The 14137-nt window shown below is 37.5% G+C and overlaps 1 protein-coding gene across 1 annotated transcript in view; it reads right to left on the minus strand.

The window, feature by feature from the left end:
• The window catches only part of CDH7 (cadherin 7), a 129305-nt gene extending 116314 nt beyond the window's left edge, over positions 1-12991 (minus strand). Inside the window, exons 1-2 of the mRNA XM_012748391.3 lie at positions 12341-12991; positions 1433-1839 (exon numbers count right to left, since the gene is read on the minus strand). Coding sequence (XP_012603845.1) covers positions 1433-1642 — 210 coding nt within the window. The 5' untranslated portion in view covers positions 1643-1839; positions 12341-12991. The remainder of the gene's footprint in view (positions 1-1432; positions 1840-12340) is intronic.
• Between the last annotated feature and the right edge of the window lie 1146 nt (positions 12992-14137).

Consider the following 14137-nt stretch of genomic DNA (forward strand, 5'->3'; position numbering starts at 1 on the left):
AATTTCTATTCTTACTTAAGATATGCTCAAATGAAATAATGACCCATGGAATAAATAACCTCTATCTTTCAAAGTTGAAAAATTGAATTATAGATAAACTCATTAGTTAGCCGTGCTTCATTTTATCAGGAATAGAAGCATAAAATGGACAGAGGGAAGAGTTGAAATATACAGACATAGATTTCTTACTAACATATCCTACTTAGAAAACCTTTACTAGTACTCAGAATCAAATTGAAAAATTCAGGAAATCTTTACAAATATTGAAATAATTTAACCTTCAGTAGATTAGGGACTGGGAAAATGACAGGGAAAAGGCCATGCTTTTTATTTGTTTCTTGAGACACAGTCTTGCTCTGTTGCCCAGGCTAGAGTGCCATGGAATCAGCCTAGGCCCACAGAAGCCTCAAACTTCTGGACTCAAGCAATCCTCCTGCCTCAGCCTCCTGAGTAGCTGGGACTACAGGTGCACACCACCAAGCCTGGCTAATTTGTTCTATTTTTAGTAGAGACAGGTTTCACTCTTGTACAGCCTGGTCTCGAAATCATGAGCTCAAGCAATCCTCCCACCTCAGCCTCCCAGAGTGCTAGATTTACAGGTGTGAGGTGTACAGGTGTACTTTCCTGAAGCACCATTCAGTTCACAAGGCCCTCCAATGAAAACCTCCTGCCCAAATATTCAGACAGAAGGAAGCTGTGAAGAAACAAATCTCCATCTGGCTAACTGTTGGCCACCAACAAATGCAGCATTAACTGCCCACCATTTGTCTAATATCACTTCTAACTGACTTCTGTTCATGTTCATTTTTGATCAAAAGGAAATTTACTAAGCACAGAAAGAAAGAAAGAAAGAAAGAAAGAAAGAAAGAAAGAAAGAAAGAAAGAAAGAAGGAGAAATCCACAAAGATATATCAAAATGAGACCAGTAAGAAAAGTGGGTTTGAATTGTTCATAACCTAGAGCCATTAGGATCAATAATTTCACTTTGCAGTTTTGGTACTATAAGTATCAGGGAAGGATACACAATCATAAATGTTAGTATGGACATTATTTACCTAGTACCCTGAAAGAAGAGGCTAAAAAATTAACTGGCTATAAAAGCCCACTATTCTTCATTTATTAGTGGATATTCTTGTTCTAATTTCGGTGATAACAGTTTTGCCAGTATGCTGCAATCACAGTAAACTAGGCCTCTGTAGGATCCTCATGTGTTTTTAGGAATGAAGCATCACTCCCTAATTTACAGCTACACTGTGCTGAGTATAACACTCTGATTGCAACTTGGAAGTGGCTAAGACCAAAAACTTCATAAATTCTTTCCTAGGAATGATGTTTTGTTTTTCCTACCCCCATAGCAAAAGTTAGCAGTTTTACATCCAACCACAGTCATTGACAATAATCATTTGCAACTTTGAAAGGCCAAATGCCCTACCTTTCCTACATAGAGGGGGTCTGAACCCATGTATTCCTCCAGCACAAAGAACTGATTCCACACCCAGCTGCGCTTCGTCCGGGACCTCCCTGATTGGAAATAGGGCTTTGATCTGGACCTTGAGAGTTCTGCTTGACTCATCCCAGAAAAACACAGGAAAAGAGCTATTAGCTGCAGAAAATGGCAGAATTCCACTTTGCCCAACTTCATCTTTTTTTTTTTCTTTCTTTTTCCTGTGTAAGAAAAAAACCTTGACAAAGGAAAAGGCACAGTTCCAGTTGGCTTAGTAGCTTTTGCCTCCGGCAGGGTGTCAGCTGGGAGTCCAGAGATAATAATTTGTAGAGTGTTGGAGTGGAAGAGGTCACCACTGCTGAATAGCCTTCGCCAAGGAATGGTGTAATAGGTACCTATCAGAACAAAGAGAAGAGCTAGTGTCAAAAACAAAAACACATAATCACATTTAGCTTTTATTTACTAGCCTAATACTGATTTTCCAAAGATATTACTTGTATAATCATTAAAATATTAATTATATACTTGGAAAATTACAATAATCATTGCCATATTTGTAAATTACATAAATACTGCTACTGCAGAATTATCCTCATTCCATAACACAACCTTAAAATATCACATTTCTTCTAGGGTCTTTTATTTGAGCATATGGTTTATTTTACACAAATGTAGCCGCATCATTTAAAATAAAAACATTTTAATGTTAGCCTTTATTTTTTTTTCTTTTATATTACAGTCATTTTCATTTATTGGTATTAGAATATGAAAGTAAAGCAACTCAAAGCAGGGATTTAGGCAAATGGGAAGGACATATGCTGGTTTAAATCTCTTCTGTGAAACTGTAAAGAGAAATAAAGAAGTATGAGGTGATTCAAAACTGGTTGATTGATTCTGAGTCACAGAACACCAGCTGTTTTGATGTGTTCTGATTTGATTGTGATCAGCTGAAAAGCTCAGTAGTTTCTATTTTCCTCCTTTCAAATTTATTGTCATGTATGCTGTGTAGCACGCAAGGTTATGCTATCACCCTGCAGTTATTTGCTATCCTACAAATATTTATTGAACACCTTGCACATGACTTGTGCATAGTAGGGCCATTTTCCATAAACAGTTATAGAAATGAATTATATTGATCAACAAAGGGGTGAGAAAACACAACTATATTTGTGAGCCCCAGAGATTGTTGGCATGCATCCAGGAGGTGATTTAGCAGCAGCATGGAAAAAAACCTTTTATTTTAATATCTATTTATTTCAGTTACAGAATTCTGATTATGCAAGAGATATAAAATAAGTTACAAAACAAACTTTCAAACACATCCCCAAAACACGAATGAATGAGAATTTATGACAAAGTGCTCACTTAAATAATTATGTTGCACTTTGGTTTATGAATTCATTTTACTTCTGATAAATAAATCAACAACATAACGATTAAGGCAAAAGATTATCATTTGTTCATTTCTGTTATTTTTGAAGAATAAGAGGTGCAAATTATAATTTTGAGAACATGAAGCCAAAAGTTATCTCCCTGTTAAAACAGAAAATACACAATCTTTATAAGCTTTTCCATCTTTCTACAGGTCTCTCCTGTAACATAAGTGTCTATCATTCAATAGAAAAATATTTCTGAGAGCCAAATTTCTTAAGAAAAACTCTATACAGAAGAAATGTAAAATAACATATATTCATGTATATAAATTTATTAAATATGTTAAATATTCCACACACTGGAAGAAACATGTTGCATTGACTTTGAGCTCTATTAAAATAAACACATACATTTAAAAAATATCTCTACAAAGTTCTGATATTGCAGAGTGCATTTAAGAATGGTACAGTGTTCAGCTAATTGACATGTGCTGAGACCCATGAGAATGGTAACTGTTATTAGAGCATGCTAACTGCAAGGTTATGTAGCTTTCTTCATCTCGTGAGAAACCACATTCTTGGGGCTGGGGAGGGATGGTTTAGAGTTGTGGTCATAGGACTGACACCAGAATGTGAAAACTGTGGCCAAAGAACAGTTCTAGTTTCACTCTCTCCTTTGAGAATGAATTATCTCTTGAAAATAATGACATAAACACTTTGGTCCCTAACATGTATTTTTTAAAGTGATAAAGCAAAATTATATTATTTAGACTACTTTATGAATTAAGTGGACTCGGTAATAATGTTTGAGTATGAACACATACCTAACTTCTAAAAGATAAAATAGTAAATGAGCTTTTGGAATTCAAAAGTTGGAGAGTTTAGTACAAATTATACACTGGTGAAGACTGTGAGTGTCTGCATCCCATAAAGATCCAAATTCTTGGTCTGTCATGTCCTAACCATGTAGTATTGGGTAAGTTAAATTTTAAAAACTTAAGTTTCATAGATGAAGCCTCAAGCTTCTCACCTATAAAACAAAAATGATAAAATGGCATCTTCATAGGATTAAATGAGCAAATCATGAAATGCTAATCCTTACGCATCGAAAGGCAATAAAATCATGGGCAAGTGGGAAGTGGGAAAAGGGAATAGGTATGTTCACACATAATGAGTGTGGTGTACACTGTTTGAGGGATGGACATGTTTGTAGTTCTGGGATTTTACTTTCCACATTTCCAAAATGAAGGAGCTGAATCAAATTATATTATAAAGTCTGTTTTATTTTTCAGATGTTACTTTTCTGCTCTTGACAATTATATAAAATTGATTTTGTTAGCTTTTAAAAGCTGTGATAAGGTGTGTATTATTAATAATTAAAAATAAAAGGTAGAGAAGTTTAAGAAAGCTATAGGAATGTAAAAGAAGCATTTGGTCTGCCTATGAAATGCAGTATGCTCTTTAACAAGAGCTATTGAATTTTCTCATCTTACCTCTTAAAGATAATTTCTCTTTCATACAATAAGATTGTGCATTCATCAAATTAGCTAAGAGAACATATAAAAGAATGGAGTTACAAAATATGCCATGATTAATATTACAGTCATTGAGATAGTATTTTTAAAGAAAAGATACTTGATGATTGCATACTATCCTATTTAAATCAAGAGTTTTAAAAGCATCTATTAATAATATTAACATAAACTGTGGTGAATAGAAATAGCCAACCTATCTTTGTATCTGTAGTATCTAGAAAAGAAGTAGGCATATAACTGACATTTGGAAAATATTTATAGATTTGTTTTCATTATGATGAAACTCCTATTTTAATATGGAAAATTAACCATATAAACATATAAATTCCTGGGTAACTCTATTATGTTTATGAATCACAGTCATGTCGATTCCATTATATGTCTCTGCAGTATTTGATGTATTTGCCAGGCTCTTGAACCAAATTTTTTTTATCTTGCGCCAAAGGTCTACAAGAGTGGAAAAGAATACTTTAGCTGGCTTTGTGTACATAATTGGAGGGTACAATTCTCTTTTATGAGGAAGATAAATCCACTGTCATACCCTTCCTGGAGTGCACTTGGTTACCCAGAAAATGATGTCTGAAATTATGAACTGAAGTAAGGATATTTCATAATTTGTTCTCCAATACTTTTGGTAGTTACCCATGCTGCCAGGAATATACACCTGATGTGACAGGGGAGAAGCTGTCTGGTCACAAGTCAGGTGCCCCTTTCCTTATCAGTCTTCCCAAATCTTTGCCTTCCTTTTCAATCACATCTGATTTTCAAGGTAAAGGCCAGTATAACAGTTCAACCCAATGCATCCAGTCCTGAGTCAGCTTATCATGAAAGAAATAAAAGCCCTGAAGAATTATGAAAACCTTTAGTTCTGTGTCTATGGTTGTCAAACAGAAGTAACCAAAACTTGAACTTGAGATTCTCTCACCTATCGCATAACTTCTCCAAACAACATTTTATGTTCTCACAAACGTCAACATTATTGTGGTATAAAGGTACTACAATAACTTTTTTTTTTACATTTACATGAACTTAAGCACAGGACCAATTACAATTGTTGACTTTTCACAATGGATTAAATATCGCCTCACAAACCTGTGCCCCAAAGCAAAAACAAAAACACTGCATCCCTCTTTAGACTTTCAAATTGTTTATATTCTCCCTTTCTTCTGCCTCCTCTCCTCTCTGAGTTTCACACACAGGAGTTAACAGGAGCCACACCAGAAAAAAAGCAGAGACCTCTGCACCCAGGCTTTATGGTGTGGTCCTGTCTGTGTGGGAAAGCTTATGAGAGTGACCCTCTGGAGGTCTGGACAGCTGACCGCTTGACTATTACTAGTGCAGGAAAAAAGTACATTAAAAAAAGATGTATTGGTATATAGTTGAGGGAGCTTGTACAGATCTGTGTCACCTTCTGGACAGTTACAAATGTGGAACATTATAACTCTGAGGAGAAAACAAGAGGTTTTATCTGTGGAGAGAATTGAATAGAGGTCAACCACTGATGTTTGAAAGAGTAGTGGTGATGGCTAGTGGACTAATAAAGATTCTTAAATAAAAAAATTATCTGAGTAAGATTTAAAATATTTCTGTTTGTTCTGATATCTTATTCAATTTTTTCTAAACTTAAAATACATGAAAATCACAAGTAGTACTGTGATCAGCACAATATACCTAAATCAATCAGAATATAAAATAATGTAAAATAAAACCTTGAGATGGAGATTTGAAATGAATCTCTTTCTCAAGGAAAGGAAAAAAAGGGAGGGGGGATGAGAATCCCTCAAGCACTATTTACTATATCAACATTGTTTATTTGACCTGAAATAACTTTATCATACTACTATTTTGTCCCAATTTTTTTTTCAATGAAGTAGCAAAGTATTAGTCCCAAGTAGGATTATTATTCCTTTAACCTTAACATCTAATATTATTTGACTGAAACAAATTCATTATTATAAAATTTTCTCAGAATTTCTACTCCACTTGGCATCTCTGAGAAACCACTTTTTTTTTTGAGAAACCACTTTTAACAGATCAACTGACTATCATGCTCTTAATCAAATGCTTTGTTCATACTTAAAAACAATGACTAAAAGTCCCTTAACCAAAAAGATGCACTTTATGCATTAGCATATCAATTGTTAATTGGCAAAAGTACAAATCTTTGAGAATCTGTTCCATCTAAATTAAAATCAGCATCCTAAAAACATGACAAGTGTGTGTATCATGTTCAGCCACTAGACATTAACATATAACCACAGTAGTTTTTAAAATATGTCTAATTGCCAATTAATTTACATATGCTAGACTACTTTTTTGAAAACTACATAGTGCTATATGATTTCTAGAAATAATATGTGCTATAATATATGACTATCAACTATATTAACAGGAAATATATTACTATTTTTTGGTTTTGTGGCCCTTGTTAAACTGGAATGTGTTTTTTGTAGTCCAATATAAATAACCACTGGTTTATCACAATTAAGGACCTTATGCTACCAAACCTTCTCTAAATTCTAGGCAAGAGCAGCTGTTCATTCTCTCTGCTGCCTGGAGTCTATATCAGATCTTCTAAAATCTGAAATAAGTCTTCTGAAACTGTTTTGAAATATGTTTAATATATACCACACTAATATACAGTTAATTATCAATGGTCATAGTGATTGAAAGAAGTTAAGACTTTATTTTAAAAATGGGTACAGTTCACAATTCGATGGAGCATGATAGTCTATTAATAAGTTAAATAATTTGTGTTTTCTAGGAAAACAATTGTAGGAATGACATTTGAGGACTATCAGTGTGCTTAATAAAATAATCCACAAGAACCAGAAAAATCCAGAATGGTTGACTGCCAAGCACCTCCAGAATCTGATATTCCCTGAGATGTTTGTTGGCTGATCTATAAAACAGAACAGCATAGGAAATCATAGTTGTAACAACAACAAAAGGAAAAAAAACAATCATATTGGCCTATTGGGGGAAGCTGTCATTTCTAAGACTGCTTTAAAGTTGAAGTGCATTTTGACAAGCAGCATATGTTAATGAATCTTTATGAAGGGTGAACAAGATAAATGTTTAAAAGTGGAAATGACACCACTCCATAGCAATGGGTAGAGGGTAAATCCAAAATATTAGCATTGCCTTAAGAGCAACCTCCCATTTATTACTTCTTTTGTATAGTCTCGGAAAAGAAGTCTGTTCATTTTGGATCTTTTTTGGGTATTGAATGGCTTTATTTTAATTCAATGAAGAGACTTCCTCCTGATTCATTCAATGTCTTTAAAAACCTTCATTTGACCTTGTTTCCCCGGGACAGCTGCCACCTGTTACCACTAACATCCTCTCTGTGATTTATATCTGCCCACAAAGTTATAGTAGTCTGCTTTGTATAAGGGATAGTACATATTCATTATTGATTTTACTCATTTTTAATGTAGAATTACTCGATACATTTTTGGTAATACCAAAGGGGAAAATAATATGTCTAATCCCCTCCCATTCATGACTGAGCAAATGTCAGAACACAACACTAGAGAGAAAGTACTCCAGGACAAGGAGTGTTTTAAGAACTGTAGCCACACTTTATTTCCAACTGCAACACAGCATTATAGCTATTAAGGACAATGTCTATGAAATAGACAAGAGAATGTCACTTCAATACTGAAGAATGTAATAGTTTTGTTCTCATGAGGGTTCATGTTAGAGGATATTAAAGAAATCCTCAAACTCTATAACTCCTTATGTTTGAGGATTGCTGAAGTGGGAGAACCACAGATTAGTAACATATTTGAACTGGAACAGACAGACATTACAAAAAACAACACAACCCTTCTTTCTTTACTAAGAAAACAATTCAAATCTACATAATTCTAGTGAAATGTCCAAGGTCACACACTAATTTTTGATGAAACTGAGCATAATTGGATGCAATAATCATTTCAAAGTGTTTGTCGAAAATTTCTCATTTGGGTAATGAATCTCTTTTTAATGTGTGAATTTTGGAATTTATGAGCTTTTCCAAAAGCCAAGAAAAGAAGATTTGATTGTACTCAAATTCCTTAACTGTAAGTTTTAATTTTCAAAGTAGCAGGTCATCATAATTGCCATTCAGTAGGGCAGGGAATGCAGAGTAAGAAGAAAAAGTGGAGGAATTTATTGTCTAGGCTTGTATGTTTCTATGTTACCAAAAATGAAGAGTAAGCAATATCTAAATATAAAATTGCTTTCTCCCCTCTATACATCTCTAGAATAAAAAAAAAATTCCTAATACATTATGACACTAAGTAGTTAACTATTTCCACTTAAATTTGTACAACAGCCCATTGAATATTTTATAACTCAAGAAAATATCTTAGGTGATATATATATATATATATATATATATATATATATATATAGTCATTTTGTTTGGTAAAACAACTGCCATACCAATTGTCCCCTTTTGGGGGGTGTTCTAAATCCTATATTTTGAGATAACTGCTCCTAATATTCTCATTATAATCATTCTAGATTTAATTTTGCCATGTTAATTTTGCTTCTAGTATAGCAATATACTATCATTTAATTTGTTGCATCTTTAAACCATTTAAAGTTTAACATAACATTCAATAATTTTAATACTAATGAAAGAGCCCTCTATTTTGTACTTAAAAGGTATAATTTTTTACATTTTAATTAGTGAGGCTAGAGACTCTCTATGATATGTAACTTCTCACATAAAGAAACTGTGATCAAATCCATTAGCTCCCTGTGCCAGATAACATTACAGCCACAGACCACAACCTCCTACTGTTAACTGGCCTAAATATGCAGGCAGGGGCCCTGGAAATGAATCACATAGCCTGTAGTGTGCATCTGGTTATCAAACATGGAAAGAAAACTTCTCAAAGTGGATTATAGAGTCAATTTCAACTAAGCACAACCTTTGCCATGGGTGAAAGGAATAAAAAAAGGGATAAAGAATAGTTTACAATTTTATAGAAGAAGCTTCTGTAAAATAAAAAGTAAACCAAGTATCAAAGCACAATCCTTCTGAATTACTTATGTAATAACAAGATTCTAAAATTATATTTAAAGGGCTTTTTTGTATATACTTTATTCTTACCAGAAATCTTAGCTGTATCAATTTAAATTTTTAATGTACCCTAGTATTTACCTTGTGCCAGATGTGATTTATGTGACTTCAGTAAAAGTCATTATGTTTCAATAAACACTATCAGAATTAAAATCTATACTATAATCTGAAATGAATATATGGACAGATGCCTGCATATTCATTTGCACCAGTAATTTTTTCTGTGAGACTTGCAGAATGACAAGGGGGAAGTGTTTGCAGGGGTATCTTTCTGCAGAACCAGCAAATCCCCAGAGGAGGCACTCGTGTATTGCTGGTTACAGCTAGAGCCGCTCTTGTCAGAGGCTGGGGAGATGGTCACACACAGGACTCTGATCACATGTCTTTCTTCCTTGTCCTCAATTCCCCTTTATCACCCCAGCAAGTAGCATCTGATTCCCTCATCCAAGAAAGAAAAAGCTCCCGTCTCATCCCTTTGCAATCAACTAATGTATGTTAGTTATTTTAGAAGTTCCTGAAACTCCCAATTTAAGCTAAAGCTATGAAGCCTTCCAATCAAGTAAGACATTTTTTGTCTGTGAGAGAACCGTGATGTGATACAAACTATTAAAGTGATAAATGTAAAACCTTATAATAATCAGGAAGATTGGAATCACTCAGGAGTAAATAGTCACAGCACAGACAATTTATGAGTTTAGTTCTTTATAATTTCTGAAAGATTTGACAAAGTATTTGACTCTAGACAAAATTACATTCACTTCCTCATATAAGTATACATTCTGAGAAGTTCATATCAGCTTTGCCATCAAAAAGACCAAAGTGCTCAATAACAGACCAGCAAAGAAATCTTGCCTGAAGAGAGACAGTCATTTGATTTTTAGACCAAGGAAGGCTGAAGAGTGGCCAACTTACTGTGCTCTTGACCCTCTCTTCTCTTCTTCATTGGACACTAAAACCTATAGTCAATTCAAGGGTAAATTGCTGTAATATAGATGCTTTACAATTACCCTTTTATAAGATAGGGAAAAGCTCTGTGCTATTAAATCCATAAAAGTAGACTTAAGAAGAGTTGTGAGTCTGTCAACTTATTGTTAACACAATTCTAATGACCTATTGCAGCCCTTAATTACAATAATATCTCACGTCGTAAGTGCACAATGCCCTTTTATTAAAGCTGCAAACCTTAATAGCTTTTAGCAGGGTGATGGTCTGCACTACTGATTATTGTTTTCTTTATTTTTCTTTGCTTAAACAGACTTTCAGCTAGCGTTCCCAGATAAGACTATTAACATCGGGTGTTACCTAATTGCTTCTGCCACACCACTACATATTAAACGGTAACATATAACCAAGACTTTCACAAAGTTGCCAGTTTGACTATCTGCCTCAATTCTTTAGCATTGTAATTCATACTGTTCTAAATATCCCTAAAAATAAACAAAAGCATTCGTAGTGTATTTTGCCTTTATATATAGAAGCACGAAAAGAGCTTAGGTAAACCAAAGTCTAACTAGTTGTTTAGGAAAGAAGTAATTTTTGGTCAGTTACTGAAAGCTTTGAATTTAATTACTTTTTTCTTTAACTCTTTTCTCCCCTAACAATTTGTCTTTATAAAGATACTCTTAAAACTATTTGGATGTTCCTGTCAGTGTGTCTACACAAACTTTTCTTTTAAACAAAGGCTGCCACTCCTCCTAAACTCTTAAGGTATACATTTTATGTGTGTGCGAGCGTGTGTATGTGTGTCCTGTTAATATGAATTTTAAAATAAATACTTGCACGTAGCAAGGGCTATATATTGACAGGGTACATTTTTCTATTTCTTTTTGTATAAAGTTCTGTTTATCTACTTCTATATGAAAAATTATCTGAACACCTGTCTAGTTACAGAAATTATGGAGGGCAAGTCTCTTTTAAAGGTCCTTCACTTAATAAAAGATCTAATAAAGACAAAATATTTCTTTGCAAGGCAAAAAATGTTTTCAGTGTATTCATAGTTCAATTTTGCAGATTTCCAAAGCCTAGAGATAGATACCCAGTCCTTGATGATTTCTCAACTGTTTGCCATCCCCAGTGCTGGGTGAACTCATTGCCAATCTTTACTCACCTGAACTCTGACATCTAAGAGATCCGTAGGGTTAACCATCTAAAACGTGAAGTGGAACAGAGTAATAGGTCTTTTCTCATTAATCCACATTGGAAGGTTGTATACCAGCAACTAGCGATGTACCATGTGCACCCACGAAGAAGTCCACCATGCATTCAGAGAAGCAGGACGCCCTTTTCCCAGCGCGCACCTAAGGTACAGCCAGTCGGAGGGGAAGCAGGACGCAGAAGCACCATATCAGCAGAATACTAATTACAGGAAAAAGCAAAGCACCCTTAGGTGAGTTCCACCTTCACGAAAGGCAAAAGGTGTCTACCGCGGATGGTTCAAAGAACTGGGCTGGGAAGGCGCTGCACACTGCGGCACATACCCCCTTCCAGCCTCAGCCCTCTGCAGAACCCGGTGGCAGAGCCAGCGCCGAGTTGTGCCCCCATCAGTCCCAGGTCAAAGGAGGGGCCCGATTGTGTTCCTCTTTGAGGTGAGCGGTTCAGACTGCCTGTGTTTACCGCTGCATCTGGTGAGTGCTCTCACACCGAACTACTTCTCCTGTCGCACCTGGTGTCTGTCAGCACCGGTTTCCCCGGCCGCGCGCTCTCAGCTCGGTCCACACGCCTGTCCTGCCTCGCAGAGCAACGTCTCACGGCAACACGCAGTAACTTGGGAACGCCAAGGGAAACTCCATAAGGATACCCCCGCCCGCTTTCCGCTCACTGATTAGTTCTGCTTCCAAATGCTCACAACAAGGGCGCACATCTGCCCAACAGCGCCTTCCCCAGCCCCAAGCAGGCAGGCAGGCACACTCACCTGGGGCCTCGTTGCCCTCCCAGCGGCGTCTGACGCCCCGGATCCGGACGTTTGCATCCAAAAGGACGTGCGCTCCCCTGCCGGGCGCCCGTGGGCGCTTCAGGACTCAGCGCGCGCAGCTTGGCGCGCTGGGCGGACTGGAGGCACCTGCTCTGTACCCGCTGGGGCCCGCCCGGCACGGGCTCTTCCTCCAATCACAGCCCACTCCGCGGTGCGCGGGGGACCCTGCCCTGGCCTTCGGCGCCCCGGACCAGCTGCCTCTGCAGGCTGCGAGGGGTCCCTCCGACTCTCCGGAGAGGCGGACACCAGGTCCGGCGCCAGCGGGAGCGCGCGTCCGGCGAGAGGGCAAGAGGGCGAGCACCGGCGACAAGGAGAGAGCTCGCCGGGGACCCAGAGCCAAGACGGAGTGGAAGAGGGTGATGATGGTCCGCCGGGGGCGCCCGCTGTCAGCACCGTTCGAGGCCGGCCCAGGGAGCCACTGAGACTTCTGTACCCCTCGGAGATCCAATGAGGGCTATTGGAAAAGAACGCGAAGAGGGAACCGCTCAGCCGACACGCGCGCACACACACGCGCGCGCACAAACGCGCACCCTCCTCCACCTCCCTCCTGACAGATCTGTGCAGATGGATTCCTTCGCAGGAAAATAAAGAAGAGGGTTGAAAGAAGGAGGGGCTGCAGCCCATCCATCTCTTCGCGAGGTATTTGCATTTGAAAGCACGGAGCTGGAGGAGAGTTTTGAGAGTTTTTTCAAGCTTCTCCCCATCTCCCAAACCCCTACTCTTAGCCTGTCTTGGAAGCCATGATCAATTGAGCTCCTGAGGCATGAAGGCAAAGTCATAAAACTAATCAGAACTTACAGTTTTCTTGCTTGATAGTTTTGCCCTTTCAATCTCCTCGGACTGCCCTAGTTCTACTTTCTTGCGGAAAATTTCCTCCCCTGCTGGGCTCTCTAATACAAAACTTCCGAGGTGTGTGATTTAAGCCCAGGACGGGACTGAGGACCCTTGCAAGGTGGGGAGGGAAGAAAGGGCAGCTGGTCTTTTATTTGGAAGGCGCTGCAGCCAGTTGAGTTGAGCACGCTTTGTTTTCTTCTCCTCTGGTGCCTGACTTAACCTGATGACTAGGTGTTCTGTCATAGGGTTAGGAGGGGGAGTAGATTTCCAAGTACGTTCGTTTAAATTTTTCTCATTCTGCCAATGAAATCTGTTCTTTTTCTCTAACTCACTCATCCTAAGCAGTGATTCTTCAATACCGGTTAGTTATATGGGGATGTGGTTGCACGCGTCAACATTTCTGATTTCTTGTTCACTAGAGCACACTCGCTCTGCCCCCAATCCAGCCCCTTCTGACCATTTAGCTTGCATCCCCTCCCCCATCTAGTCATTATTTAAAACTGAATTCTATGCTAATAATCTAGCATCAGACATATTTTGAATTCCTATTAAGTTCCAGATACCATGCTACGCTTACTTCACATCGCTTCATTTTAAAAGCTGTATCTCCAACACAAAACCTCCCCAGATCCAGGGCTGCTTGGATGGCCATTTCATGGTCCATTTTCACTCACTGGTCAGTGATAAGTCAAACTATATAATAGTTTTGATAACTCAAAATATGTAATACTTGAAACAGACCTCCTTATCTCCTCTTAGATGTCACTTTGAATTTCTCCAGGTGCCTTCTCTGGCAGGGGCACTATCATTCTGCAGATAGCCAGAATTCAAATCTTGGTTTCTTCTTTGAGTTCTTTGAAATGCTTTTCTGTGTTAAAATCCTCAATTATTCTGGCTCATATC

This window comes from Microcebus murinus, chromosome 17 (genome assembly GCF_040939455.1).
Source record: "Microcebus murinus isolate Inina chromosome 17, M.murinus_Inina_mat1.0, whole genome shotgun sequence".
Taxonomy (NCBI): domain Eukaryota; kingdom Metazoa; phylum Chordata; class Mammalia; order Primates; family Cheirogaleidae; genus Microcebus; species Microcebus murinus.